At 53.0% G+C, this 27,320-nt stretch overlaps 1 protein-coding gene across 2 annotated transcripts in view; it reads left to right on the forward strand.

Moving 5' to 3' along the window:
- Positions 1–25,532, forward strand: part of DIP2C (disco interacting protein 2 homolog C) — a 384,021-nt gene extending 358,489 nt beyond the window's left edge. For both annotated transcript variants that reach the window (XM_036342747.1, XM_036342757.1), the window contains 6 exons: positions 958–1,019; positions 15,046–15,103; positions 17,366–17,440; positions 19,284–19,458; positions 20,466–20,589; positions 22,248–25,532. In XM_036342747.1, the coding sequence (XP_036198640.1) occupies positions 958–1,019; positions 15,046–15,103; positions 17,366–17,440; positions 19,284–19,458; positions 20,466–20,589; positions 22,248–22,500 (747 nt within the window). In that variant the 3' untranslated portion in view covers positions 22,501–25,532. The remainder of the gene's footprint in view (positions 1–957; positions 1,020–15,045; positions 15,104–17,365; positions 17,441–19,283; positions 19,459–20,465; positions 20,590–22,247) is intronic.
- Positions 25,533–27,320: the final 1,788 nt, after the last annotated feature.

Consider the following 27,320-nt stretch of genomic DNA (forward strand, 5'->3'; position numbering starts at 1 on the left):
AGATCCCAATGACCAGGACTGTTCAGTAGGACAGTGTGTCTTTATGAGGGTGTCTTTATTTCTCTTTTAAAAAATACATAAACATGCTTTTGGTACAAGATTTAAATTCTCTCCCGAAGAACTTTAGTTCTTCAAACAAATTCTGAGGGTGCCCTCATTTCTTGGCCAATTTGTTTTAGGTTCCATCTTTTTCTACCCAGGGTATCGCATTGCCTTCCCAAGAAATGTATGTAGATGTTTGGCTTGTCATGTAGCTTTAGTGACATTGTTCTCACATGGACAGAGCTCACTGGTTAGAGGTCAACTCAGCACATGTTTTGAAGGGATTTATGGTACAAGTAAGGTTTCTGGACCCCTGCGTTAAATAAGCAGCCAGATAGCTCAGGCCACAGACCACCGAGGGCTGCCCAGCTGACTAGCGGTAGACACACCACCTCCTGGGCCTACATCACAGGAAAGTAACCTCCTGCAGCTGGAGGGAAACCAAGACACAACTAAAAGGAACAAGATAGCTCTTGTCTCTTCTTCCTGAATCTGTCCGTTTCTGTACATGTTCTCCTTCAGTATCTTGAGCTCTAGATACTTTTGGACGCACCTGGTCAAGTATCTCAGCAAATGAAGCTTCATATCCTGACGGCCTGCTTTGGCAGGCAGACGGCTCAGCAGTTTCAGACGTCTTTTCTTCGGGAAGATGTGTGGCATGCCTCTTTTCTTACCTTGATAAGTGTGATTGGCAGTCAAGCTGCATGAAAGCCAGTGTTACTCTATTAAGTTCCTGTCGGAATTGAGGTTACCAAACTGAAAGTTAACAGGTATCGTAGAGAGTGGTGGTTTCAGTGCTTTTAGATTTTGTTCCATTTCAGATGTCACCGAAAATATGCTTACTAGCTTGTAGGAAACAGACCCAGATTCCTCCCTCACATACACGTGTTGACCGCACTGTGTCCTTGCTTGCAGGGGACCTCAGGACCTGATCCAACCACCGTCTACGTTGACATGAGAGCGCTGAGGCATGACAGGTACGATGCACTTGTGATGTTTCCAGGCGTGCGAATCCCCTTCTAGAAAAGGAGGGGCAGCAGTGTTTACCTGCCCCAACCAGAAACGCCTTACGAATAAAGCAGTGGAGTGGGCAAGTCGGCTTGAACTCAAACTCTCTCCACATTGTGTTTTGTTAACATGCCCAATAGGCCAATTGACTTTTTGTCTTAAAATGCACATGGAGTCCTGGCCGTGTTGCTCAGTGGTTAGAGTGTTGGCCCAAGGACCAAGGGTCACGGGTTTGGTTCCCAATCAAGGACATGTACCTGGGTTGCAGCTTCAATCCCCGACCCCTACTGGGGCACATGCAGAAGGCAACCAATCAATGTTTGTCTCTCACATAGATGTTTCTCTTTCTCTCTCTCTCTCTCTCTCTCTCTCTCTCTCTCTCTCTCTCCCTCCCTCCCTCCCTCCCCCTTTTCTCCCTCCCTTCCACTCTCTCTGAAAATGATTGGAAAAAATATCCATGGGTGAGGATTAAAATTTATATATATAGATTTGCTGCACCATAGCCAGGTGTGATCAGAGTTGTTTTTTCTAAGTTTAACCAGAGCACTTGATTCTTTTCTTCAACCATTTCAGTCAGGCACCATTTTGCACTTCATAAAATAACATTTCTTTACATGAATTGAATTTTTTTGTAACCGAGTATCCATGAAAAACAAAAATACAAGTCAACCCACCGGTGTATCTCAGTGGTTGAGGTCTGTCTATGAACCAGGTCATGGTTAAATTCCCAGTCAGGGCATATGCCTGTGTTGTGGGCTCAGTCCCCAGTAGGGGGCGTGCAGGAGGCAGTAGATCGATGATTCTGTCTCTCCCTACCTCTCTAAAATCAATTTTTTAAAAATCCTATATAATAAAGAGGTAATATGCAAATTGACCCTCACACCGTTACGCCGTCACAAGATGGCGGCGCGCACAGTGGGGGCGGGGCTGGTGGCCGCTCTGTGCGGCTTCCACCGGGGTTCCTGTGGCCCCGCATGTGCGCTGTGAGGGCGGGGCCTGGCAGCCGCTCCGTGCAGCCCAGAGGCGGGGCATCAGGGAGGCACTCCAGGACTTGGGGCCGTCCCACAGTGCGCCGGCCACGTGGGGCGGGACTCTGGGCAGTCACATGGCGCGGGGGGGTGGGGAGGTCCCAGGTCTCACGCGATTTCGCGCGATGGGTCACTAGTGTATATATACTTTAAAAATAACACAAGTCAAGTTACCATTCTGTGCAGCTTCCTAAGCGGCCTTGAGCAAGAATGAAGGCTGGTGGATGATGTAAGTGCCCTCAAGGAACTTGGTAGGGCCCAGGGAAATACTACTTGCCTGCCTGGGCCTGTAGCCCTTGTTTTAGGTCCTACTATGTGAAGGGAATTGAAGAGGTTGGAGGCCATCTGTGGGAGCCCCTCGGGGGCTGAGGGCCCACACAGAGGGCACCAGCTGCACTGCAGCAGAATCCCATCTGGGACATTTCCAAAATTCAGAAACTTAGCTTGGAACAGATCAGGTATCTAATGCTTATAAATTTCCAAATGGAACATCTAGGCTTTAAAACAAACCTACTTTACTCCTTATAAAAATAATTTGAAAATAACTTTATAACTTCACAAGGTGAGCAGTAGCTCCTGAAAGACCCTGTGTGGGTGACATTCGGGTAGTTGTGTCTGGCCTGGCCCCCAGTGCACAGGCGCAAACACGGTAAGGCCATGAAGATGAGAACTGCTCACCTTCGGGACTTGGAGAGCGGACTACAGGGTCAAATCCATTTATCCACAAGAATGGTTGTCATAAAGGGCAGGTGTCCAGTTCTGAATTATGACTGCCTTGGAATGTCAGGATGGTTGAGAGCAGGGACTTAGGGGATTTCTCTTTCCTGGAAAAGGACAAAGATGCAAAGGACTCCTTTCTAACGATGTTTGGACCCAGCCTTTTAGCCGTCTTCAGTGCAGCAGGTCTCCCTGTTGAGAAAAGTGAAATAAAATTGGAACCAGCACAGTGTATGACAGTGAGGTAATAAAATGTCAATATCAGACCAATATCTGCTCTAGAAAGAGCCGGGGAACATGAGTTCTCAGGAAAGCGTCTTGGTGACTCACTAATTCTTTGAGCCTGGCAAGTCCATAACCCTCTTAAGGGACAGTGTTTTCCCTAATCTGTAAGTAATCTCCAATGCATGCTTCTCCCTAACGAGGTCACCCAGTAGGAGTGGCAGTGCTTTGTGCACGGGAGTTGCTGTGCGGCTGTGTGTTCTAAAAGATAACCCTTAGGAGCAGCAGCGATCACTGCGGTCAGTGGTGGCGCTGATTGAGCAAGCAGCCCAGCCCCCGCCGGTCACACAGCCCCTCCGCCTCCGCTGTCCAGGCCGCGCCCAGGCAGCCTTCAGAACCCCCTGCTCCCGGTGTACTCAGAGGCTCAGGCACTTCCTCCAGCACCCCTCCCCCTGCCTTCTGGCTCATAGCGGAGGACGGCCGGCTGGGAGCTGAGGGGTACTGTCAGACCCCAGAAATTTTTGCTTCTCATCTTTGTCTTCCTCAGTGCTTGACTCAGAGAAACCAAAGCACCCCAATCCCTGGGTCAGACGTGACAACAGCTTCTGTGGTTCCCGTCCCAGAGCACATTCCCCAGGGGCTCTCAGAGGCAGGGCTTCCTCCACTGCCTTCTTCCCGGTGCCTGCACAGGGCCCAGCGCCGCCCTCTCCGTGCTGCCTCTCGCTGGCCCTCTTCCTTTCACTCTTTTCCCCCACAGCCTGCGATGGGAGGTTCGGACCTGGACCTACTGACCAGGTATTTCTGTCTCAGGCACCGGCCCTCGTGTGGCTCTGGGCAGCAGGGCTGGGCTCTGCGTCCTGCCCCGTCCTGCTGGGCCCCTTCTTCTGAAGGCAGCAGGAACCTCAGAATGGCTCTTTCCCTCTCCTGTTGGACACCACAGCCCAGGCCTCCCATGGCGGGAGCCTTGCCCGCGCCTCTCCTGTTTCTGCACCTCCCTCCACTCTATTGAAATTTTCCTCGTTCTTTCAAGCACAAATAATGACTCCTCTGATATCCCCCGTGAAAGTGTCATCCAGCGTCACATCTCCGGCATCACTTCTGACCTAATGACACGCATCAGGTGCGCCTTATGCTGTAGGCTCTGGGGTCTGATCAGTCAGAGCGCAGCTCTCCCCTCTCCTGCGGTCCTTGGACAGCTCTGTAACCTCCGCGTCCTCGTGCTCAGAGTGGCCCAGTAAAACCAGGGGCCCAGGAGGTGCCAGCAGGGATAGGAGCTGTCCCGGGAGCCCAGTAGGCAGGAGGGCTGTGCTCCCCATATGGAGGGTGTCTTCCCCATGGAGAACTAGCCTCTCTATCCAAACTAGGTTTCCAGGGGGACAAAAGGGAGCCTGCCCTCTCTCAGGCCCCAGCGGGGAGGAGGTGAAACAGGAGAGCCTTTTAAGATAGGAACCCTAACTCTCTCGTCACTATTCTCATTTAAAAAATGGGGCTTTTGTCTTCGTAAGTTGAGCTGTACAGGCATGCCTCATTTTATTGCGCTTCACAGATGTTGTGTTTTGTTTTTTAAATCTTAGAGTTTATTGAATTAATTCTTTTTAAAAAACATATTTTATTGATTTTTTATAGAGAGGAAGGTAGAGGGATAGAGAGTTAGAAACATTGATGAGAGAGAAACCTGGATCAGCTGCTTCCTGCACATCCCCCACTAGGGATGTGCCCGCAACCAAGGTACATGCCCGTGGCCGGAATCGAACCTGGGACCCTTCAGTCCGCAGGCCGGCGCTCTATCCACTGAGCCAAACCAGTTAGGGCAGATGTTGTGTTCCTTTACACATTGAAGGCAAGACCCTCCACCAACGAAAACATTGGGATTCTTTTTACTGCGACACTTTATTGTGGTGGGGTTTGGACCTGGACCTCCATGTCTCCAGTGTCTGCTGGTACTAATATTCAGGCACAGGGTTCATTACTTTTCCCGTTGCTTTAGTACATTCACCTGGGAGCCCAGGGCACCTGCCCAATTACCACTTAATGTAGACAAGGTAGGCTTGTCAGTACGTGTGTGCCGTTTCCCTGAGAGGAAAAGGTTGTGTGTGAGCATGTGTGAGAGACAGACAGTAGGAGCGGACAGGAGGACCACTCTTGTCAATGCCTGTGTCAAATTGGTTTGATTTCTACCTGATTTTCTGCCTTTGTTTTTAATACCCCCTTTTTTTTTTCTTGGAATCAGTGGGGTTTGTTTTTCCCAGTTGTCTGCAGGTTGCCACGAAGGACATTTCTCCCTCACATATGAGGACACTTGTTCTGCTTCTGGACTAAATTTAGTTCCTATGGGCACCGGGGGAAAACGATGAAACTGTTTTGAGACTATTTGGAGATGACTTCGTTTTTAAAGTATTCTCTTTTTAAAATATATTTTTATTGATTTCAAAGAGGAAGGGATGGGGAGAGAGAGATAGAAACAGCAATGATAAGAGAGAATCATTGATTGGCTGCCTCCTGCACACCCCCTACTGGGGATCGAGCCTGCAACCTGGGCATGTGCCCTGACCAGGAATTGAACCAATGACCTCTTGGTTCATGGGTTGATGCTCAACCACTGAGCCACACCAGCCGGTCGATTTTGATTTTAAAATATATCTTTATAAGGCAGGCAATGCATTCCTCAAAACTGTCAATATCATAAAGGCCAAAGGCTTTGGGAATGTTCCTCTTTAACAGAAGTAGACATGACAATCAAATGCAAAACCTGATGCTCAGCTGGGTCCTGTACTCGAGTGGGGAATGCTGTGAAGGCTACTGTTGGACTGATGGACACATTTGGAATGTAGTCTGAAGATTAAAGCTTTGGGTCAATGCTAAGTCACTGAAGTTGATAACTTCTGTGCTTATGTAAGAAAATGTCCCTCCTCTTAGGAAACAAACACTGAAATACTTAGGAGTAGTACGCCCCCCACCCCTAGTACACCCACCCCTTTTCCCCTCCCCCAGAGGCCTGCATCTCCTAAACTCTAAGGGTCCCCATGAGACTTAGAATCAGGGGAGCAAGGGGCAGCAGCCAAGCCCCCGATCCTGTCTCTAAGGCCCCCTTTTCTCTGACGTTTCAGTGAGCTGACAGCACCCTGCTGCGGCTCACTTCTTTCCTGTGACGTTTCTAGAGCCAAAGCAGCCCCACCTGGGCTCTCCTGGTGCTGCTTCTGTCCTAAGCCCTTCCTGTTTCCCTGTCCCCAGCTTTAATAAATGTGCTCTCCAAATAAAACTTCAAAAAGAAAGAAGTACCTAGGAGTAAAGAGCCACCATGTATTCTGCTTACCTTCAATGCTCCCCCAATGTGTGTGTGTGTGTGTGTGTGTGTGTGTGTGTGTGTAAGAGAGCGAGAGCCAACGATAAGGCAAATGGAGTAAAATATAAACCATCGGTGAATGTGGGTAAGGAATATTACAGGTGTTCTTTGGATTATTTTCATTTTTGTAAGCTATAATTTTTAAATCATTTTAAAGTAGAAATTTTTTTTAAAAAAACAATGCACATAAACATAAAATCTAGAAATTATTTTCAGGTCTTCCTTTCTCACTCAGAAAGGGCAAGGCAGTAAGACCTTAGCGGGGCGTAACAGGAACGGGTTAGGATACTGTGGCAGACACGGGCGGATGTAGACGGAAGGGCTGTGTCTGGTGGAGCCTAACAGTAGAAAATAGCATGGTGTCGGGAAGGGACTAGAAGCAAAATCCAGAGGTTTAGGAACTCTCCATGTCACCCCTGCCCTCTGTGCACTCTCTCTGCCCAGGCTTCTCCACAGAGGAATTCAGGCCACAGCCCTGCCACTCTTACACCTCTGTGAGAAGGGCAGCCCACACAGGACGAGTGTCTCCTTGTGTCAGGTCCACGTTGCTGGGACGTGCGCTTGACCGCCCAGCAGGAGACTTGATCCTCCGTGAGGCCCTCACGGGTGTGCACAGCGACCTCCTTCCCAAGAAGACAGTGTAGGCGGGAGGTGGGGTGTGACACCGGTGAGACACCGGACAAACCGAGGGCCTCCAGGCAGAGCAAGGTCAGCATGGGCAGTGCTGAGTCCCATTGAGTATGTATCCTGTTTAAGATGTGGTCTACCTTCCAAAACCCAAAATGCAAATTGAACCACAGGAAAAGCATCACATTATCTCGCCTGAGGGACATCCCCCAAAACACCTCACCAGATCCCAAACTGACAGGTCGTGAAAAGCAGGGAAAGTCAGAAACTGGCACAGCCCAGAGGAGCTAAGGAGACACGATGACCAAATGTCATGAGTGACCCAGAAGAAGGTCTTAAGGCCAGAGCTAAGGAAGTGCAACTAAAGTGTGGGCTTGAGTTAGCAATGTAGTATCAGTTTTGACTCACTGACTGCGACAAGCACATTGTCCTAATGTAAGGCATTTGTGTGTCATGAGTTAGTGGCTATTGCTGGGGACATGGGAAGTATGTCCATCCAGGTTTTTATGAGTTTGAAACTTCTCTAAAGATAAGGTTCATTAAGAAAAAGCCAAGGAGGCCTGAAAAAGGCTATTTCTAAATGTAATGCAAATGAATTTGCCATTAAAAAAACTAATGAATGGGCCCGCCAGCGTGGCTCAGTGGTTGAACATCGGCCTATGAGCCAGGAGGTCATGGTTAGATTCCCGGTCAGGGCACATGCCCAGGTTGCCAGCTCAATCCCCAGTGTGGGGCGTGCAGGAAGCAGCCAATCAATGATTTCTCTCATCATTGATGTTTCTTTCTCTCCCTCTCCCTTCCTCTCTGAAATCTATAAATATATGTTCGTTTTAAAAACCTTATGAATGGACGTGAAGCTTAACCAATTTATCTCGCTGTTGCTGTTGAAGTACTAGTGAGCTTGATGAGGACCTCAGGTGACATGGTTCCTTTGCACAGGACTAGCTCTCAGAAGTCTGAGCGTTGGTGGAATCTGAAACCGTTGGGCAGCTGGCTGCAGAGTGGGGCCCTGTGGGTGCACATAGAAGACAGAAACCCGCCCCTCACAGCACTCAGCCCACACCCCCAGGCAAGGGGTCCACAAACAGACCTCAACAGCAAGAAAAAGATGCAGAACTCCATCCGTCCTGAGGGAAGGACAAGGAAGGCTTACCAAAGTCTGGATTTGGGGAGGGAGGGCAGGTGGAAGGCAGGGCATATATATTAGAGTTGTGATCTTATAAGAGAAGAGTCACCCGACGTGCTTAGGTGTTTTGTTTGGACAATGCTGATGTGTTAGATAGGCTTTTCTGGCATCACTCCTTCTAAGGCGATTTTACCTGGCTTGGGGCTTTCATGACGCACCTGCCACTGGCAGCTTTGTGGCAGTGCCCTGGGCTGGCCCCCAGGCACCCTGCAGCCTTCACTCAGTGCTGGTTCAGGGGAGACCCTCCTTCAGCAGCAATGGTCCTGAGTGTGTGTGTGTGTGTGTGAGTGTGTGTGTATGTGTGTGAGAGTGTGTGTGTGAGTGTGTGTGTGAGAGTGTGTGTGTGTGTATGTGTGTGAGAGTGTGTGTGTGAGAGTGTGTGTGAGTGTGTGTGAGAGTGTGTGTGTGTGAGTGTGTGTGTGTGAGTGTGTGTGTATGTGTGTGTGTGTGTGTGTGTGAGTGTGTGTGTGTGAGAGTGTGTGAGTGTGTGTGAGTGTGTGTGTGTGTGAGTGTGTGTGTGTGAGAGTGTGTGAGTGTGTGTGTGTGTGTGAGTGTGTGTGTGTGAGAGTGTGAGAGTGTGTGTGTGTGAGTGTGTGTGTGTGAGTGTGTGTGTATGTGTGTGTGTGTGTGTGTGTGAGTGTGTGTGTGTGAGAGTGTGTGAGTGTGTGTGTGTGTGTGAGTGTGTGTGTGTGAGAGTGTGTGAGTGTGTGTGAGTGTGTGTGTGTGTGTGAGTGTGTGTATGTGTGTGAGAGTGTGTGTGTGTGTATGTGTGTGAGTGTGTGTGTGTGTGTATGTGTGTGAGAGTGTGTGTGTGAGTGTGTGTGTGAGAGTGTGTGTGTGTGTGTGTGTATGTGTGTGAGAGTGTGTGTGTGAGTGTGTGTGAGTGTGTGTGTGAGTGTGTGTGTATGTGTGTGTGTGTGAGAGTGTGTGTGTGAGAGTGTGTGTGTGTGAGTGTGTATGTGTGTGAGAGTGTGTGTGTGTGAGTGTGTGTGTGTGAGAGTGTGTGTGAGTGTGTGTGAGTGTGTGTGTGAGCGTGCGTGTATGTGTGTGAGTGTGTGTGAGTGTGTGTGTGAGTGTGTGTGTGAGTGAGTGTGTGTGAGTGTGCGTGTATGTGTGTGAGTGTGTGTGTGAGTGTGTGTATGTGTGTGTGTGTGAGTGTGTGTGTGTGTGTGAGTGTGTGAGTGTGTGTGTGAGTGTGTGAGAGTGAGTGTGTGTGTGTGAGAGTGAGTGTGTGAGTGTGTGTGTGAGTGTGTGTGAGTGTGTGTGAGCGTGCGTGTATGTGTGAGAGTGTGTGTGTGTGAGTGTGTGTGTGAGTGTGTGTGAGTGTGTGTGAGCGTGCGTGTATGTGTGAGAGTGTGTGTGTGTGAGTGTGTGTGAGAGTGTGTGTGTGAGTGTGTGTGTGTGAGTGTGAGTGTGTGTGTGTGTGTTTAATCATAACTAAAATGTTTTACTTGATACCATTAAGTGTATGAATTTTAAACACATTCTTGGACTGGAGGTTCATATCCATCAGCTTGTTCAACTTTGGCAACTGTCTTGTCCCCAGTGGTCTTGTGGCCAAAACAGTGGTTCTTTTTTAGTGTTTTGTTGTCATGCTACTGTGGTGGGTGTGCAAATGTGAGTCTGTTATACGTAAGCACTAATGTTTTTGTGTGTGCTTCTAATGACCCTCTCTCATATGCTTCGCTGACAGCAAAGAAAATAGGAAGATGTTAACATTCAAACTCTGACAGTAAAACCTCCGTCTCTTTGCCCTCGCAGCCAGGAAGCTGAGCAGTCACTAAATCCCATCACAGAACCTACATGAACAAACTAAGCTTTTTGAATATTCAACTGCTTCCCATCTTTGGGGATTCTAAAAAACGTGTTCAGATGGTCTTATTATATTACTAGAGGCCCGGTGCACAAAAATTTGTGCACTCGGGGGGGAGGGAGGGTCCCTCAGCCCGGCCTGTGCCCTCTCGCAGTCTGGGACCCCTCGGGAGATAACGACCTGCTGGCTTAGTCCTGCTCCTGGGTGGCAGAGGGCAGGCCTAATCCCTAGGTGTAGCCCCTGGTCGGGCTCAGAGCAGGGCCGATTGGGGAATTGGGGCGCCGCCCCCTGTCATGCACAGAGCAGGGCGGATTGGGAAGTTGTGATGCCACCCTTAGTCACGCTCAGGGTAGGACTGATTGGGGGTTAGGGGCACCGCCCCCTGTCACACTCAAGGCAGGGTCAATGGGGAGGTTGAGGCGCCATCCCCTGTCACGCACAGAGCAGGGTCAATCAGGGGGTTGGGGCGCTGCCCCCTGTCACTCACAGAGCAGGGCCCATCAGGGGGTTGGGGAGCTCCCCCCTGTCATGCACAGAGCAGGGCCCATCAGGGGGTTGGGGAACTCCCCCCTGTCATGCACAGAGCAGGGCCCATCAGGGGGTTGGGGAGCTCCGCCCTGTCACGCACAGAGCAGGGCGGATCAGGGGGTTGGGGCGCCGCCCTCTATCACCCACAGAGCAGGGCCGATCAGGGGGTTGGGGCGCCGCCACTCTCACACTCAGGGCAGGGCCGATGGGGAGGTTATGGCTCTACCCTGTCACAACAGAGCAGGGCCCGTGGGGTGGGGGGGTTGTGGCCCCGCCCCCTGTCACACACAGAGCCGCAGGGCGATCAGGGGGTTTGGGCACTGCCCTCTGTCATGCTGATCCCGGTGCCGGGAGACCTCTCGGCTCCGCTGATCCTGGTGCTGGGAGGCATATTACCCTTTTACTATATAGGGTAGAGGCCTGGTGCATGGTTGGGGGCTGGCTGGTTTGCCCTGAAGGGTGTCCGGATCAGGGTGGGGGTCCCCACTGGGGTTCCTGGCCAGCCTGGATGAGGGGATGATGGCTGTTTGCAGCTGGTCACACACCCTTCAAGGTGGGGGTCCCCACTGGGGTGCCTGGCCAGTCTGGGTGAGGGGCTGAGGGCTGTTTTTAGGCTGGGACTGAAGCTCCCAACTGCTCCTTTTTTTCTTTTTTATTCTGGGCCAGCTTTAGCTCTGAGGCTCCAGCTCTTAGGCCTCCGCTCCTGAAAGCAGGTATCTGGTTTGTTTAGGTTCTACAATCGAAACTCTGTATCAACTCCAGCTCTGAGATCCCGGCTCGCTGAAAGCTGGTTTCTGGGGTTTTGTTTAGCCTATATTTGTTACAATGTTTGAAACTGCAGGCTCAGAGGCCGGCAGCGGCAGGCGGGGAACGTTGGAGTCCTCCGTCACTGAAGCAAGCAAGCCTCATGTTAGTTTCCAGCTGCCTGGCTGCCCGCCGCCATCTTGGCTGACAGTTAATTTGCATATTGCCCTGATTAGCCAATGGGAAGGGTAGCGGTCGTACACCAATTACCATGTTTCTCTTTTATTAGATAGGATATTGGGTCTGTTTAATGCCTCCGATTATTTTTGGAGGAAGATGCACTTTAATGTTTAATTAAAAGCCTGGCTGGCTTTCCAGCAGCATGTCCGTGGTGTGCTGGGCCACACAGAAACTTAGATTCTGCACAAGCGGGTTGCCCTGGGTCCTGTCCCGAGTGTGAAGCCAAGTGTGCGTCTGGGTGGCCATGTGGGCTGTGGTGATTAAAGGCACAGATGGTGCTGGTCCTCAGGGTAGGAGAGACCGGGGGCACCCGTGCCTGGGCAGCAGCATGGCCAGCAGGGACGGGCGCCCTCCTCGCCCGCCTGACCGTGTCCACCGGGACATGTCACACACGGTTTGTTGTCCCGGATTCTGAAGTGACCGGCTCCGGCAGCTGCTGTGGGACCCCCTCACGCCTGTTGGGACAGATAGAGTGATTCCCAATTGCTAAGTGTCTCCAGAGCCAGTGGGTGCCACCCGGCCACATGGGCAGCGTCAGAAAGCGGGCCTGTCCTGGGAAGGCGAAAGCCCTGGAGGGCAGATGGGCGCTGGGTTGGAGAGAAGGCGATTCTGGTGGCACCCCCACCTGCGAGGCCAGAGAAGCCTGGTGGTGAAGGACACCTTGCAGAAAGACTCTTGCTGTGATGACCCGTCCGCGCGCCCCTCGGCGTTGCTATGGCAGCCACAGCCTTTCAGGGCCAGGCAGTGAGGGACTGTATAGCGGGTGGCAGATCTCCCCCATAGCCATCTTCCCATCTCACTGTCCAGTCTGGTGAAAGCCTGCACGTCGAGTCCCTGTAACAGCCCACGTGGAAAACGCGTGCGACATCCAGGGTTTGTACTTGAGTTGAAAATGGCAGGGATGTGGGACAGACAAGGCCAGGCCTGAGGCTTCATTCAGACGCTGGCACGGCCAGCAGGAGGCTGCTGGGAGAAGCAGTGTCCTGGGTGACCCGACTTCAGCCTGGGGAGGGCCCCCCTGGGGCCCGCTGGGCCAGCCCGGGGCGTGGGGCTGCTGGAGCCCAGCCACAGGACTGAACTGTCAGAAGCAGACTCTGCCCCGTTAGCCTGAGTCTCGAGAGCAGGGCTCTGCTCCCGGCTCAGTCGTGGTCGTAACTGCTCAGAACAGTTTCTTTTCGTGCTTTGTTCAAGCCCACTTGGTAGTTCAGATCGCCTTCCCTGCAGGACGGAGCCAAGCCCCTCACTGACACCCATCCTTTCTCTGTTCTTCTCCCTCCCCCGTGGAGCTCCTCTGTCCCCACACTCTGGCCGGGGTGCAGGCCGCCTGCCTCTGCAGCCTCCCATCTTGTTCAGGCTGCTTGTCTCTAACCTCCCAAACTACTGGGACTGAGCGTGCTAGTGACAGCGCACACCCCTCACAGCTCACCGGCTGAGGCACGTTTGGGTCTCTGCTCGGAGCTGCTTGGAATTGGCGGCGGCCCAGCCTGTGAGCAGCGCTGTCCCAGCCCGAGGAGGTCAGTGGACAGGCAGGGCTTCACTCAGCCGCCCGTCACTGCCTGCTGCCCTTCCCGCTCCCCGCCCTTCCCTGTGTAGGTGGCAGGTGTACCTCCCAGCCCTTGCAGGAGGCACATCTTGGCCTTTTTCTGGAAGAGGTGCTGCTTCTTTTGTGCTGTTTCTTTTCTGGTGGGTGAAGGGCCTGTAGCTCTTCCATTCAGGACCCGCCCTGAGTGAGTCCAGCACCCGTCCCGACACCACTTTCTTACTGACCAGGGAAGTTCCTAACGTGGTCCTCCTCTTGCCCACATTTCAGCTCAGACCCCACCTCTCTTCCTTTCTTGGAGGCCGAAGGCCACACAGGGAAGGACAGGAGCTGAGATAAACTCCGAAGGCAGGAAGAAGGCAGAGGAGGCCTGCTGGCCAGAGACGTGCAGTGGGGCGTGGCCAGGAGCCCCCTCGCGGAAGGAGAACCTGGCCTTTGTCTTATTCCCCAGCCTTGGCCGGGCCGGCCGAGCCTGCGGGAGGGAGAGAAGGGACAGCCGTGGGCGTCCGGGGCACCAGTGTCGGGGTCCATGGACGTTGGTCACGAGCAGCCTCGTTGCATCAGGTGCCCTCTCTGAAGGCATCCCAGTCACAGTGCTGCTGCCAGAGCTGCTTGGCACGTCCCAGTGCCTGGCAGGGTTTCCGACACCCTCCAGTACTGGTGGCCACGGGTGGACAGCGGCAGAGAAGCTTGTCCGGAACGGCCCTCATTTCGAGCTAAGAGTTTGCTCCCCGGCCTGATCACCTGGACTTTGTAGGGCATCCAGCCCAGCCGCTGGCCGGCTGCCCCCCGCCCATGGCGGCAGCCCACACAGCGGCCAGGCCTCTCTCTCTGGCCCTTTCCCCTTCCTTCTGTCCCGCTTTCCTCACCCTGCCCCCACCCACTCATAGTTCTCCCAGCCAGGACAGGCCTCACGTCCCCGTCGCTTTCTCCATCTGCAGCAAATCGCCAACACCCAGAGCCCACAGCCGGCCAGCCAGCCAGCCACCAGGCACAGGCCCCTTCACAGAACCTGAACGGCCTCCTGGGCTGCAGGCTTCAGTGTCATCGATAGCGGTGCTGTTTCCCGCAGGCCTCACATGCAGCTAAAAGTGCTGCTCCGTGTGTCTGCTGCCGGCTAACGGTCCATGGTCCTCAGTGGTGGTCACCCCTCGCCCCTGCCCCCTAACTCCCTCACACTTCCCTGTTTTCAACAGTTACCACGCAGGAGGAGGAGCTATAGCTACGCTCATGCAAAGAACAGGTTATGCTGCTGAATGTCACATATCCCTGTGCCCCACCCTCCTGCTGACAGCATTTTCTCTGTAGTTTCCAAGAACTTGGGCACCTTCTCCTTCACTGCATCTTCTTTAGGAATTGTCTTCTAGGTGAATGAGCGGCATCTCAGTCTGGTCCTGTGGTAGGAATGTGAAGCCGGTCACAGAGGCCGCAAAACATTAAAAATGCCGCTGAGAAGGACTCCGCCAGTCTGGTGGTGACAGCACCTGTGTCCTCCACAGGGCTCACAGTAAACTACCATCGAATCGCCTTTACGCTGAAAAGAGTTGCTTTCCTGAAGGGAGGTTTGGCTGCCTGGCCTGGCCAGTCCCCTCCTGGCTCAGGTGCGCCTGTGTGCACCGCGGCTCTGTGCTGCTGCGCCGGGGCCTGCGGGGCCGGGCGTGGGCAGAGCAGCTCTCGGGGAGGCAGTGGGTCCTCGTTCTTTCCGTTTTCTGCAAGTGCTGAGTTGACGCCTGGTTTCATGCAGAAGCATTTTCCCAATCGTTTCACAGGTTTGGGAAATGGGGCTGCACCTGCCTTCTCTGTGGCCTGGATGGGTGGCTCGTGCCACTTCCACGGCGCACAGTGGGGCTCTGCCATCGGGCCCCTTTTTCTTGCCTTCTGACCTCCCTTCGCACCAGACAGTGCGCACACACAGTGTTCCCCGCTGCCGCCGGACACTGGCTGCATGAGGACAAAGGGAGCCGGGGGCCAGGAAAGACTCAGCAATCCCTCCGTTTCTCGTTGCAGAGTCCGCTTGGTAGAACGAGGATCCCCGCACAGCTTGCCGCTTATGGAGTCAGGGAAAGTAAGTATTCAAGGAAGAAGTATGTGTTTCTGTGTAAGTATGAGCCTCTGTGGAAGGGTTTTGAAATTTTAATGTTATTTTATAGAATATTGTTTCCACAGTGTTTTTTTGAATGTGGTTTATCAGGGCTCGGTTTGGCCATGAGTACAGAAACTCTAACAGTGTTTTCAGGGAGCTAGAGTTTTTTCCTCTCACATAAAAGAAACCCTGAGGCCACCAGGGGCCCCGGCACTTTTGTCTTGTTCTGCTCTGCATGGGCCACCTGCCCAGGGGCACCTCGGGCCTACAGAGGCTGCTGCAACTCCAGGTACGGTTTCCACGTTTCCTGAGAAGGAGACACAGGACAAGGAGGAGACCAATGGTGCAGGCCTGCGGGAAGCTCCCTGCGCCGCCTCACTCTCAGAGGCCAGTGGCCGGCACAGGGTCACACAGGCACACCCAGCTGAAAGGAAGGCTGGGAGCACTGTCCTGGTTCTGCATGTCTCTGGGCCTGGCTAACAATTGGGGTACTGGTTACTATGGACGTAGACAAAAGAATAGTCATCAGGAGACATCTAGTACAGTGATGGCGAACCTATGACACGCGAACTCATTTTTTTGGTTGATTTTTCTTTGTTAAATGGCATTTAAATATATAAAATAAATATCAAAAATATAAGTCTTTGTTTTACTGTGGTTGCAAATATCAAAAAATTTCTATATGTGACACGGCACCAGAGTTAAGTCAGGGTTTTTCAAAATGCTGACACGCTGAGCTCAAAAGGTTCGCCATCACTGGACTAGTAGTTCTTGCCACCGTGGTTATGTTTCTTACAGAAATAAAGAACAAGAAACATACTTAAACCTAAATGGAGACCTTTTTCTCTTTTTGGCTGCAATTGTCAGATCTCTCCTCCACCTAATTCTAAACGAGTCTTATTTTGCTTCTGCACTTTTTATAAGTCGTTTCTAACCACAGGAAGCAGTTCTCCCCTCCCCGCCCCCCAACCCACCCACGCAGCCTGGTGGACCATCAGAGACCTGAGCTGCATGTCACAGTAGCGACTTCAGGTGCAGGACAGCTGTTCCGAGAGCTTTTACCACAGATCTGCCTACTTTCAGTCACATGATGTTAAGTAGCTGAACCGAGGCAAGCTGCGTTCTAAATTTGCAGAATCAGCCTTTGCTTCCTCACTTTTGTGGTTTCGGTGGAATTCAAAACATTTCTAAGCTAAACTTCTATGAAGAAGGAAATGCTTAATATCGATGTTTTGGAACAAGGTGTTTGCCTGCAGGAGGAAACCGGAGGCATGTGGAGCAGAGATGGGGAGCCCTACAGGTGTTCTCGTCACGCTGCCCCCGCCTGCACAGGCAGTGACACGCCCTCCCTCACCTCTGGCCGCCACGGGGTGGCTTTCCACTAAGCCCTTTGGCGGTGCCTGCCGCATTCCTGACAACCTTATCCCTGGCTTCCTTAATTCAGTGTCTGCTGCAAGCGTTGCCCTTCATGCTCACGTGCCATGATGTGAAGTGTAATACTAAATATATTTGAAAAAAATAATTGAAAACTTCCTATTTGGTTTCCACGTAAGAAGCATCCAAACTTGTAGAGAATTTCTGTAAGAGATTATTTGAGCCAAAACTGATGACAGTTTCTGGAGAGCAAAATCTCATGCTCCAGAGAAGGGCAGCTCGCAGCTTCCTGCAACCATTTGGAACTCAGGAGAGAACTAAGGAGTGAGAGACAGCAAGGTGGGGATTGGGTTGCAGGGTGACTCTTAAGATGATGTGCTCTCGTGGGGGCGGTTACACTTATTCCAAAGGTGTGTTAACCTTGATGCACAAGAACAACGGACAGGACTTGCTCAAGGCAAAGGCTGACCTTTTACCAAAGAACATATAGTAACGACCCATCAAGACCTGCCCAGTTAGGAGTTTGTGATCAGATCACCCTGTGGGGTTCCATCCGTAGAAGCACGTTTTCATCCTCCACATTTGCAAGCATCGGGCTGTGTTAAATTATATTCTTTATCATGTTTCCGTTTTTAAGATCTTAAGATCACTTTGACACAGGCTCTCACGTTGCAGTAACAATTACAATGAAATGCAACTATTATGCTGTAATTACCTAATGCCGTGGTACATAGTTTTTATTGAAAGCCATACCACTTTCCAGATTATTTTAGAAAGGAAAGCAAGCATATGGAATGACGGCAAGATCAGGGTTGGTTGCAGTGTAGGACCCGCCTGTTTACTGACAGGGCTGTTCTTCTTCCCACATAGATACTTCCGGGCGTTCGGATCATCATCGCCAACCCAGAAACAAAAGGACCGCTGGGAGACTCACACCTGGGTGAGGTGAGTACTGGCTTCCTCTGGGAGACAGAGGCTCTGAGGCCAGATTTATCCTTCTGCTACCTGCGGCCTGTCCCCCAGGACACAGCGCTCCCACGCCCCTGACCACAGGGCCCATCTGGTCGCACTGGGGAAGTCACCACTGACCGGCTGGGAAATAGCGTGAGATGAGCTTTATTGCTTAAAGGAGTCCATGACGGTTCAGGACTACAAAGTGGGACTTCCCTAAGGAAGTGGGCTCGTTTCTCCTCAAAGAATTTAGAAGAGAAAACTCTGTGGGCTGTGTTTCCTCATTTCTCAGCTCTTGTGCTTGTTGTCCACGGCCGCCCTTCGTCAGGGAGTCGATAGGGAGGCATGCAGCGGGCATCCTCTACAGCCTTGGGGCGTAGCAGCATCCGCAGGTGCCTGCAAGCGGGAGGAGGACAGCGGTTCTTCCCACCTGGGTGTCGGCGTGACACTCTGCTTCTTCGACTGCGTAGCCAGCTTCCTCCAGGGAGGACGTTGGGGCATCAGGAAAGGGCCTCCTGAGTCACACAGACGCACTCCCTTCCGGGGTTCCCGCTGCGAGGCGAGCCTGCTCCCCACTCGGTGAGCTCCCTCCTGCCCAGCGGACGTCCCCGCTGCAGTGCCACCTGCGTGTCCCCGGCGCGCCCTAGCCTGTGCTGTAGCCGATGCCTTATTAGAAACTCCACGGTCAGCGCTGTGCCTGGAGGACACAGCGACATTTGCACGTTGCAGATGAGCAAACAAATGATCATGGGCGGGTCCCAGCCACGGCTCCCTCCCCCAGCTCCTCTTCCTGGGCTGCTTTGCGGCCCTCACTCGAACCCCAGAGTCATGCAAAGATTAGAACTGAGATGACAGTTCTACACCTTTTACTCCGTTCGTTGAAATAAGATTGGGTTGTAGAGGCTGTTGTCTCGGCACCTGGAGAGGACCCCCAGGCACTGCGCTCCCGTGCCAGGGAGAACCCACAGAGGGCAGTCCGACTGTCCTAGTGCCACGTGTCTAGGGAGGAAACCTTGTTGGAAGCGGAGCACAGTTTCCATTCCCCGCATTAGACGGCTACTTTCCTTCTCTGTTCGGCAGACAACAGTCGCTCACAGGCCTGCTGTGCGGGCCCTGTCCGGGAGCTGGGGTACCATGTGCTCAGGGCGGAGCTTCGACTCCCGGGAACTTGACTGGTTTTCATTATAAATAAGACAACAGAGCAGCTAGGCCCAGAGTACCCCTGACTGCTCCGATTCAGGACATTGTACGGACCTCGTAGCACACAGTGTGTGAGCGTCTTAGGAACGTCAGTGACGTAAGGGTTTCCCCCAGGGGTTCCATAGCTCCAGGCAACCCGCCCGGTCTTCACTGTGAGTCAGCACATCCTTTCCCGTTTTCCCGAATGGCACACACTCTGGTGTTTTTGTCTCCTGGTTTCTGAAGTTAGAGTTTTCCCCTCTTAGAGTTTGTTTTGTTCTGTGTTGTTTCCTGCAGTATATTTCCAACAGTATGCAAAACGGATGCAGGGGGAGATAAATCATAAAGCCTTTTAATATTTCCCCAGGTTGCTTTTTGGAAACAGTCATTATATTTGAATATGCATGAGGAAACTGGTACAACTCTGCTCGCTGGTTGTATTTATTTAAAAACCCTCCATCAACCTGCTTTGGTGGGAGTCCGGATGGGCGGATGGTGAGGCTCGCAGAGCTGCAAGCTTGCCGCGGGGCCTCTGTGTCAGTAAACGCCTAGCTTCTGTGTCTCCCCAGAAACCGGAGTGAGATCAGCGTCGCCTTGCCTGTGCCGTCCAAGGACACGTCCTCAGCTTGACTTACCCAGGCCTGTTCTCCCCTCACAGATCTGGGTCCACAGTGCCCACAACGCCAGCGGCTACTTCACGATTTATGGAGACGAGTCCCTCCAGTCAGACCACTTCAGCTCAAGATTAAGTTTTGGAGACACCCAGACCATCTGGGCACGAACAGGCTACTTGGGGTTCCTGCGGAGAACTGAGCTCACAGACGCAAACGGAGGTGAGCATCCAGGCGGGCGGGTGAAGGGCCAGGCCCCCCAAACACGGAGGACCTGTCAGGGGTTTGGAATTCCCAAACCCAGAACATGAGTTTCTAGGGGTCCCTGGGGCTGCCTGACACCCCTGCCTCACACAGCCGGGAGCTGTGTTCACCCGGCCAAACTGGCACACGTTTCAGGGGAAAGTACAAAAACATGTTGGCATCACGTTTGAAGTTAAGAAGCCCAGAGACAGTTTTACTTGAGGGCACTGGCTGGGAAGAGCGCAGCTCAGAGCTTTGAGGTGGGTGGTGACCCTGACCTCGCTGGAGGCGCGCAGGCCCGGTCCCGCCCCCACAGTCACCGTCAGAGCCACAAGTCAGTGTCTCCATTGCATCGGACCTACGTCGGCAAAGACTTCTGCCCTGGGGTTTTCTACCTGGATCACTTCTTCAGATTCGCCCTGACGTCCTTCCTGCCCTGAAGGGGAAGGATGCGTCTCTCATTTGTGAGGCAAGAGGGGCCGCCTGCGTCACATCAGCCCTTACCCTGGGTCTGCAGGGCGCATGAGAACACATGTGCCGTCACAGGGCTGAGGAACTCTGTTCTGAACATGCTCAGAAACCCAGGAGCCGGGTAATAGCACTGAGACCTCCTGAGATGGCATCAGAGGGAACTGGGTGTGTTCCGGGTTCTCGGCCGGTCCCCAGGCACAGCACCGTGAGGAGGGAGACGCAGTGCCACCCCCGGACCAGGTGCCGTGAGGAAGCCACCAGCCCACGTGTGGCTCCCCGGGGTGGAAGCGGCCTGGGAAACGCCCTCCCGAGGGCCAGGCAGAAGCAGCGCGCCTGCCCCAGTGCTCCCCTGAGGGCCGCAGGCTGAGAGCGCTCCCCGCAGAGGGCAGCCGTCCCCAGCTCAGCCACTCCTTTCCTTGAAGCTCTGGCTCATTCTGGAGTCGTTTTAATCTTTCCTTGTAAGTGGCTTGAGCGGCGTTTCGGTGACTCTCACACATACTTGGTTCCCTGCACAGAGCGCCACGACGCCCTGTACGTGGTGGGAGCCCTGGATGAGGCCATGGAGCTGCGCGGCATGAGGTACCACCCCATCGACATCGAGACCTCTGTCATCCGGGCCCACAAGAGCGTCACGGAGTGGTGAGTGCCCCGGGCGTCCGCGCACCACAGCGGGTGGGATGTGCGGCGTTGGTGACGACGGGTCCTGTCTGAGCTTTGGGTCGTAACCCTTTACCGTTCGGGGCTACGACCATGGCAGGTCAAGCTGGTGTCTCGCACGTTCCCTGGGAATGACCTGCGACGGCCAGGTTCACATGTGGCTCCATGCTGGCCGGCCCCGGGCCCCGGGGACCACCGGCAGCCGCCCATCATGTCCTGTCCCCCAGCCTCCCTCTCCTGCTGCTTCTGCAGTTCACCCCTGGCCTGAGGAGGAGGACGTGACACCCACGTCACATTATGTGTCCGGCGACCAAGTCTCTCCCTTCCTCGCTGGGCCCCGAGGAACCTCTGACAGGACAGTGACAGCCCCAGCCCCAGCCTCCTGGCAGACCCCCGCCTCCATTCAATACGGACGTCGGCCAATTCTGATGCCGTGTCACCAGTTCCAAATGCCATAATGACACGGCACCAAGTGCCACGTCACGGTGCCACTGTGGCATCAGCACCGCACTGGCGGGCTCCCTCGGCCGTGAGAGCAGGGTTTTGTCACGGAGATCAGATGGGGCACCGGCTCCAGCACACCTTCCAGGGGTAGCACTGTCCGTGCAAACCGGGAGGGCGTGGTGCTGTTTCCCTTTCATTTTCACATGCACGTTGGTCATTCTAAACAAAACGCGCATTTTTTCCTAATAGACATACGTTCACAGTTAATAAAACAATAAGTTTTCCCAGATACATCCTGCCTCACAGCTGAGATAGCCCCTTCAGTGTGTCCAGCATGAAAAAGCAGTTACCAGCTGCCCACTGCAGCGCTCTGGAACCTGGTGCTGTCCCCGTGCACTCCCACCCTGGGACCCTTCTGGCCTCCATAGCCTAGCAGACCATGGGCTCAGGGCAATGACTTTTAAGGTTCGTAACCACTTTGTAAAAGCCCAACCGTATGAGGTTAATGTGCCTTAAGGTGCAAATCATAGACTTGGCTCCCACAGATCGGGCGACTGACTGCCCCGGGTGACCTCCCTCTGGAAGATCCCAGAGGAAGCACTCTGAGCGAGTCTTTGACATCGTAGAGGAATTACCCCCAAACGGGTCGGCTCTTGCTGCGTGCAGTCACGTGACCACAGATCAGTGCTTGTGCCCCCACATCGGCAGTTGACCCCTGAAGTATTCGACCTGAGCCGGGGGCCTACGGGTCGGCCGGGGGCAGCTGGCTCAGGGCCCCGGATGTTCCTCTCTGCCAGGCAGAGGCAGGTCAGCACCAGCCCAAACACCCAGGGCTGTCCAGCCTCGGCCACCTCTCACTGTCCAGGTAAATGCGGCCCGAGGCCAAGGGCAGGACACAGACCCTGCCCTGAGGGCCACCGTGTGCCGATGGAGGGAGGAGCCGCTGCTGCACCCTCCCCCTCAGCACAGTGGGGGGCGGGGGCCTGGGGGGAGAAGGAGCTGCCAGGCACAGAGATGACGGAGATGGGCCGGCAGGAGAGGCTAATGACAGGAGCATGAGACAGCCCGTGAGCTCAGAGAGGCCGCACGCGGGCTGGAAGGGCTCAAGCAGGTTCACGGAGAACCAAGCGGCGCTTCCTGAGAAGAGAAGGTTGAATGAAACCCCCGGTGCAGTGATGGCTCTCTCTCTCTTCCAGCGCTGTGTTCACCTGGACAAACCTGCTGGTGGTGGTGGTTGAGCTTGACGGCTCAGAGCAAGAGGCCCTGGACCTGGTCCCCTTGGTGACCAACGTGGTGCTGGAGGAGCACTACCTGGTGGTGGGCGTGGTGGTCGTGGTGGACATCGGCGTCATCCCCATCAACTCGCGGGGAGAGAAGCAGCGCATGCACCTGCGCGACGGGTTTCTGGCCGACCAGCTGGACCCCATCTACGTGGCCTACAACATGTAGCCCGGCCGCCGGCTCCGCAGGCGTGTCTGGAGGTGGTCGCATCGTCCTCAGTGTCGCCGCGCGAGCGGCAGCAGGGCGGCGTCGCGGGAGGGAGCCGACTCTCGGTGCTTGGAGGAGGCTGCCCGCGGCGGCCCGTTGGCGTGGGTGGAATGGACACGTGAGTTATCGCCGAGGTTTGCTCAGAAGGACCTCGCATTTTGCCTTCAGTTCGTTGGAAAGCCCATTTCGAAACATTTTTCTTCTTTTTCTTTTGTTATTGGATAATAAGTGCTTTTTTCGTAAATGTGGTATTTCGTTAAGCCAAAATAGCAATTAAAAAAATATTCTGCCCTCCAGATGGGTTCTTCTAAACAATCTATGTAGTGTGACAGAGCATTGTTTTTCTCTGTTTTACTGTGTCCTGAGATCTTAATGACATGGACCTGTTACTAACTTAAGCCATTGCTAGCTCTCATCCTTTTAGGACAGTCTGTTGAGGTACGAGGAAACCTTCCAAATAGCACCTTCCAATTAAATTTTAGCAGCTTTCTTTGTCAGAAATGTGCTGAAGACACAGAGGCTAACACACAGCCTTTGGCATTAGCATAGAATGAGAGGAAATTATAAATAAGGTGTATTTCAGCAATTATCTTGCAGATATCTTTGTACTAAACTAAAAAGATAAAATAAGTTAACTTCTTCAGATGTAATTATGTACAAAACGTTTAATTTATTTTGATCTCTTTAGAAGTATAAAAGAGAAAAAAACATTCAAGAATATTAAAGTCTTGTAATGTTTGCTAATATAAAAAAGTGTTGTATTATCTTGCGTGGATAGTATCACAACAAAAATATATATATATGAGATATAAATTCACTAATGAGCAGAGGAGATTTTAAAGTTTAAAACGCAGAACCTGCCACTTGCATGGTGTCCCCTCCACGGTGTGTAGATAGGAGAGCTGCTCTCACTTCTGCTCTGCTGATGGGAGCAGCCCGGTTGCCAGCAGCCCCGGCCAAGCGTTTCTTCTAGAACCAGAGACCAGCAAGTGACATGATTGGAAACTATCTCAAAGACGGCGAGGGGCTGTGAGGCGAGCCGCGCCTGCTTTCCTCTGCTGCTGCGAGAGCCGCACCGGACAGTGTGGTCGGCGTGCGCTCACGGCCCGGCGCGCACGGGGAGGCAGGCGGCCGACAGCACTGTTCTCTGAGCTGCAGGAATTCGTTGCACAATGTTTTTCATCATTTTTGTTAGTGTCACCCTTTTTTGGTCCTTGGTATGAACAGGAATGATCCTCTGCGGTCACTGGCACCCGGCTGCGTTGATTCCCCTCAGATGGCCACTGTGGGGAGTGGACAGGGTGTTCAGAACGGCATTCGGGGGACGATTCACACAGAGCGTCACTTCAGCCGGCTCTCCGGGGCTCCCCAGCCCGCGGGAGCAGAACCCACAGGGACCCCGCCCAAGCTGCCCGGACTCCCCCAGCGCCCCTGGCTGGAGCAAAAGCCGCACAGCTGCCTTCATGCTGCCACCTGTGGATCCCACGTTTCTGGTTCCCGTCTCGCTGCTGCCTCCCAGGTCTTCTCATTCCCAGGCTCGTCTGTACACTCCTCATTGAGTCGGCCCATCTGTCCAGCCAGGAGGAGGCGTCAGCTACCCTAGCGTGATTGACTGGATCGCTGGCCCCGGATGGCCCTGCAGTGGCTCTCGTTGCTAGATGTGCATGACTAAGATTGTTGCTGGGCAAAATTTAGATTCTCTTTTCATTTTCTCGTAGGCAATGTCTTTATCTGCCCAGCAGTCAGCCCTTTGCTAAAAGACAGTTTTGTTTGACTTCTGAGATCCAAGGCTAATTGTTTTTGTTTTTTTAAATTTAAGTGGCATATTTTTTTAAATTTGTCTGCATGTGGGATGCATCCTTCCATCACCACAAATCATTTGGCTTCTACGATATGGTTTGACTTCGTTGCTGCGTGTGAATATTTCTCCACGTGCTTCAGATACACATTCCTATGGTCTCCGCTCCCTACGGGGAGAACTCGCCACACACAGAAACAAGACATGTCCCACACTCACCCACCTGGTTAGGAAGGGGTTTAAGGTTTCGGGAAAGACACTGAGCAGGACACACAGCTGCAGGGTCACTCATGAGGTCCAGCTGGGGTCGGAAGGGGCAGGTCAGGTGTCACTCCAAACACAACCCTCGCCCGCCCACATCAGCTTCCAGGCCCGGCTGTGAGGGAGGATGTGAAAGCGTCAGCGACATCCTGTCACCCTCCGCCTCCCCCCCCCCCCATGTCGGAGTTGAGGTCCAGAGGGCGGGGGGCTTGGGTGGCAGCTCTGTTGTGCAGGAAAAAGGAAAGGAGACACTCGGCACCACCGCTTCAGCAATAACGAAGGGTCGTTCTGCATTAGCAATTCACTGTAGATAAACCTCTCATGGGAATGTGACAGGTGTTTGTCTTGTGACCTTGTGCTTTCGAAGTCAGACAAAACCGCGTGATCAACTTGCACAAAGGAGGGTGCACAGTGAACATTGAAACACAGACCTAACCCACCAGGGCGGCTTCCTCATGGTGCTTGTGTATTATATATATCTAACCCTGCTTGACACTTTGCCCCGGGAAACCGTCCCTTTTATCAGTTGAATGTTAGCAGCGTTATTTCATAGAGTGTGATGACTGGTTAGAGAAGTTCATGTACTCAGCCAATCACGGTTTCAAACAAAATTTTTATGTGCAAAGGACGGCAACCTTCTCGTATGTTAAACCACCAGTAAGCTTTGTACATCTGTGATAACGCCTGTTTTATATTCAAATGAACAAATAAAAGCTTTTATTTTTGTTGCTCTGAAAATAGCAGTTTCTTAATTGGTCCCCTGGGAAACTGCCCGGGACAGCTTCCGTCCAGGAAGGAAGTGACTCCTACGGGACATGGGAACTGTATCTGACTCTGTTTACATAATGTGTTGCATTACTTCTTAGTACAGAGAATCATACTTTGAACAATGTTTAAATTTTGATGTGGGCATTTATTGCTAAAAAGAATTCCTATGGCAACAAATGTTTTGTGAAATGTTTTTTTAAATTCTTTTAAATATATCTAAATATATTTGTTCACATTTTGCTGCAAGTGTAAGATTATTGGTTAACTTCTGGGATAAAGAGCAAGCATGAGTCCTGTGTGCAAACACTTCCGTCAGCTGTACTGCAGGGACCCTTTGCATGTCAGGAGGAAGGTCTAGCTGGCTAGTTCAACCCAAATTATCTTTGTTCATGTGACAAGCAAAAGCCCTATCTTTTGCCCAAGACCTGAGAATTCTTATGGCTTTGTCTTTTGGAAAGCAGTAGCCAGTTAACCGACTTTCCGTCTCACAGTTATAAAAGATAAGTTTATACACAGACAAATCAGTAGAACTCAGATCTGCACACAGATCACCAGGCTTAACCCGTCATATTAGAAATCCACTTGGCCCCCCAACCCACAGCTTTTGTTCCAGGGAATCCTGTACTAGTTGGGGTGATGCCTTGGGTGTATGGCAGTGGGGGGGGTTGGCCGACCAGCCGGCTGCATTGAATTACACAGACTATTGCCAGGAAGGTCCCAGTGTCTCAGATGGTGGCCAAACAGTGATGAATCAAATATAGACAAGATGACCGAGAGAGGCCTGCACAGACCTTCCCGCGCGCACGTGTGTGTGTGTGTGTGTGTGTGTGTGTGTGTGTGTGTGTGTATGCGCGCGCGCACCGGGGTGGGTGTGAGTGAGAGAGCTCTTTGGTGATGGCATGCTCTGCACCCCCAGCTCAGTGCCGAGTTCTTGGGCCACAGCCAGCTGTAGTTTGGTTGGCTGGTCGGTTATCATCCAGTGTCTTAGCCATCCTCCCAGCGTCTCCTCATTTTGCTTCGTCTCCTCGCCTTGTACTAGTGTATTAACTATCTCTTCACTCGTTAGCCTTCCTGCAGGAGGACAGGGTATGCTTTCTGCGAGCACGCCTACGGGGCACCTGGCACGGGGCGGGCCTTCAGTAGCACCTGCTGGATGGAGGACCTCCTCACGGGTAAGTGGCACCAGGGGCTCGCAGCCCCCCTGCGAGAAGGAGGAGAGAACGGAGAGGTGATAGGAATTTCTGGGAATGGGATGAGCATGCTGTTCTTCATAATCCAGAAGGTGCGAGTGCATCCAGGAGTCACGCAGGCCTGTTGCCAGAGGTACTGATTCTAGTAACTCATGCTGGGGCCCGGCTATCCCTGCCATTTGACAAATAACTGGAAATGCCAGCAAGAGGGTCAGGGCTGACAAGGAGAGACGGGGAGGAACTGGAAGTGACTGATGTGGTTAGTGAACAGAGTTTGTAGCCTCCATGCGTGCCCGTCACGTGACCCGGACAGGACACGGTGGAGGAATGTGAAGAGCCGCAGGGTAGACAGCCACCCAGGCTGGTGGACCCCGCACCTCTGCCCCAGCTCATCCTCAGGAGGACGCCCTGGGGACAGCACTGCGGCGGGTCCGGTGACTGCCCTGGGCCTCGCCGGGCTTCCCAGGCAGCTGTGCAGCTGGAGATAGAAGCGTGTGATGCCGAGACAAAGGGGCCGATGCACCCGGTCACCTTGCTGAGCCATCATCGGTGAGTCCCTGACCCGTGTCTGGGCTGCTTTTCCTCAGACCCCAGTGCAGGGGCTGGTGAACCCGCCCTAGCCCCTGACCGTTATCAGACCAGCTTTGCTGCTGAGAACTCGGGCCCCCTGTGGGCGTAGGTAGCCTCAGCCGGGTTCTGAGCCAGAACCTGAAGTACCGGCCATGGCGGGTGGAGTGGGGGGCGGGGGGGGGGGGGATTCGAAT

Source organism: Myotis myotis, unplaced genomic scaffold (assembly GCF_014108235.1).
Source record: "Myotis myotis isolate mMyoMyo1 unplaced genomic scaffold, mMyoMyo1.p scaffold_m19_p_1, whole genome shotgun sequence".
NCBI lineage: Eukaryota > Metazoa > Chordata > Mammalia > Chiroptera > Vespertilionidae > Myotis > Myotis myotis.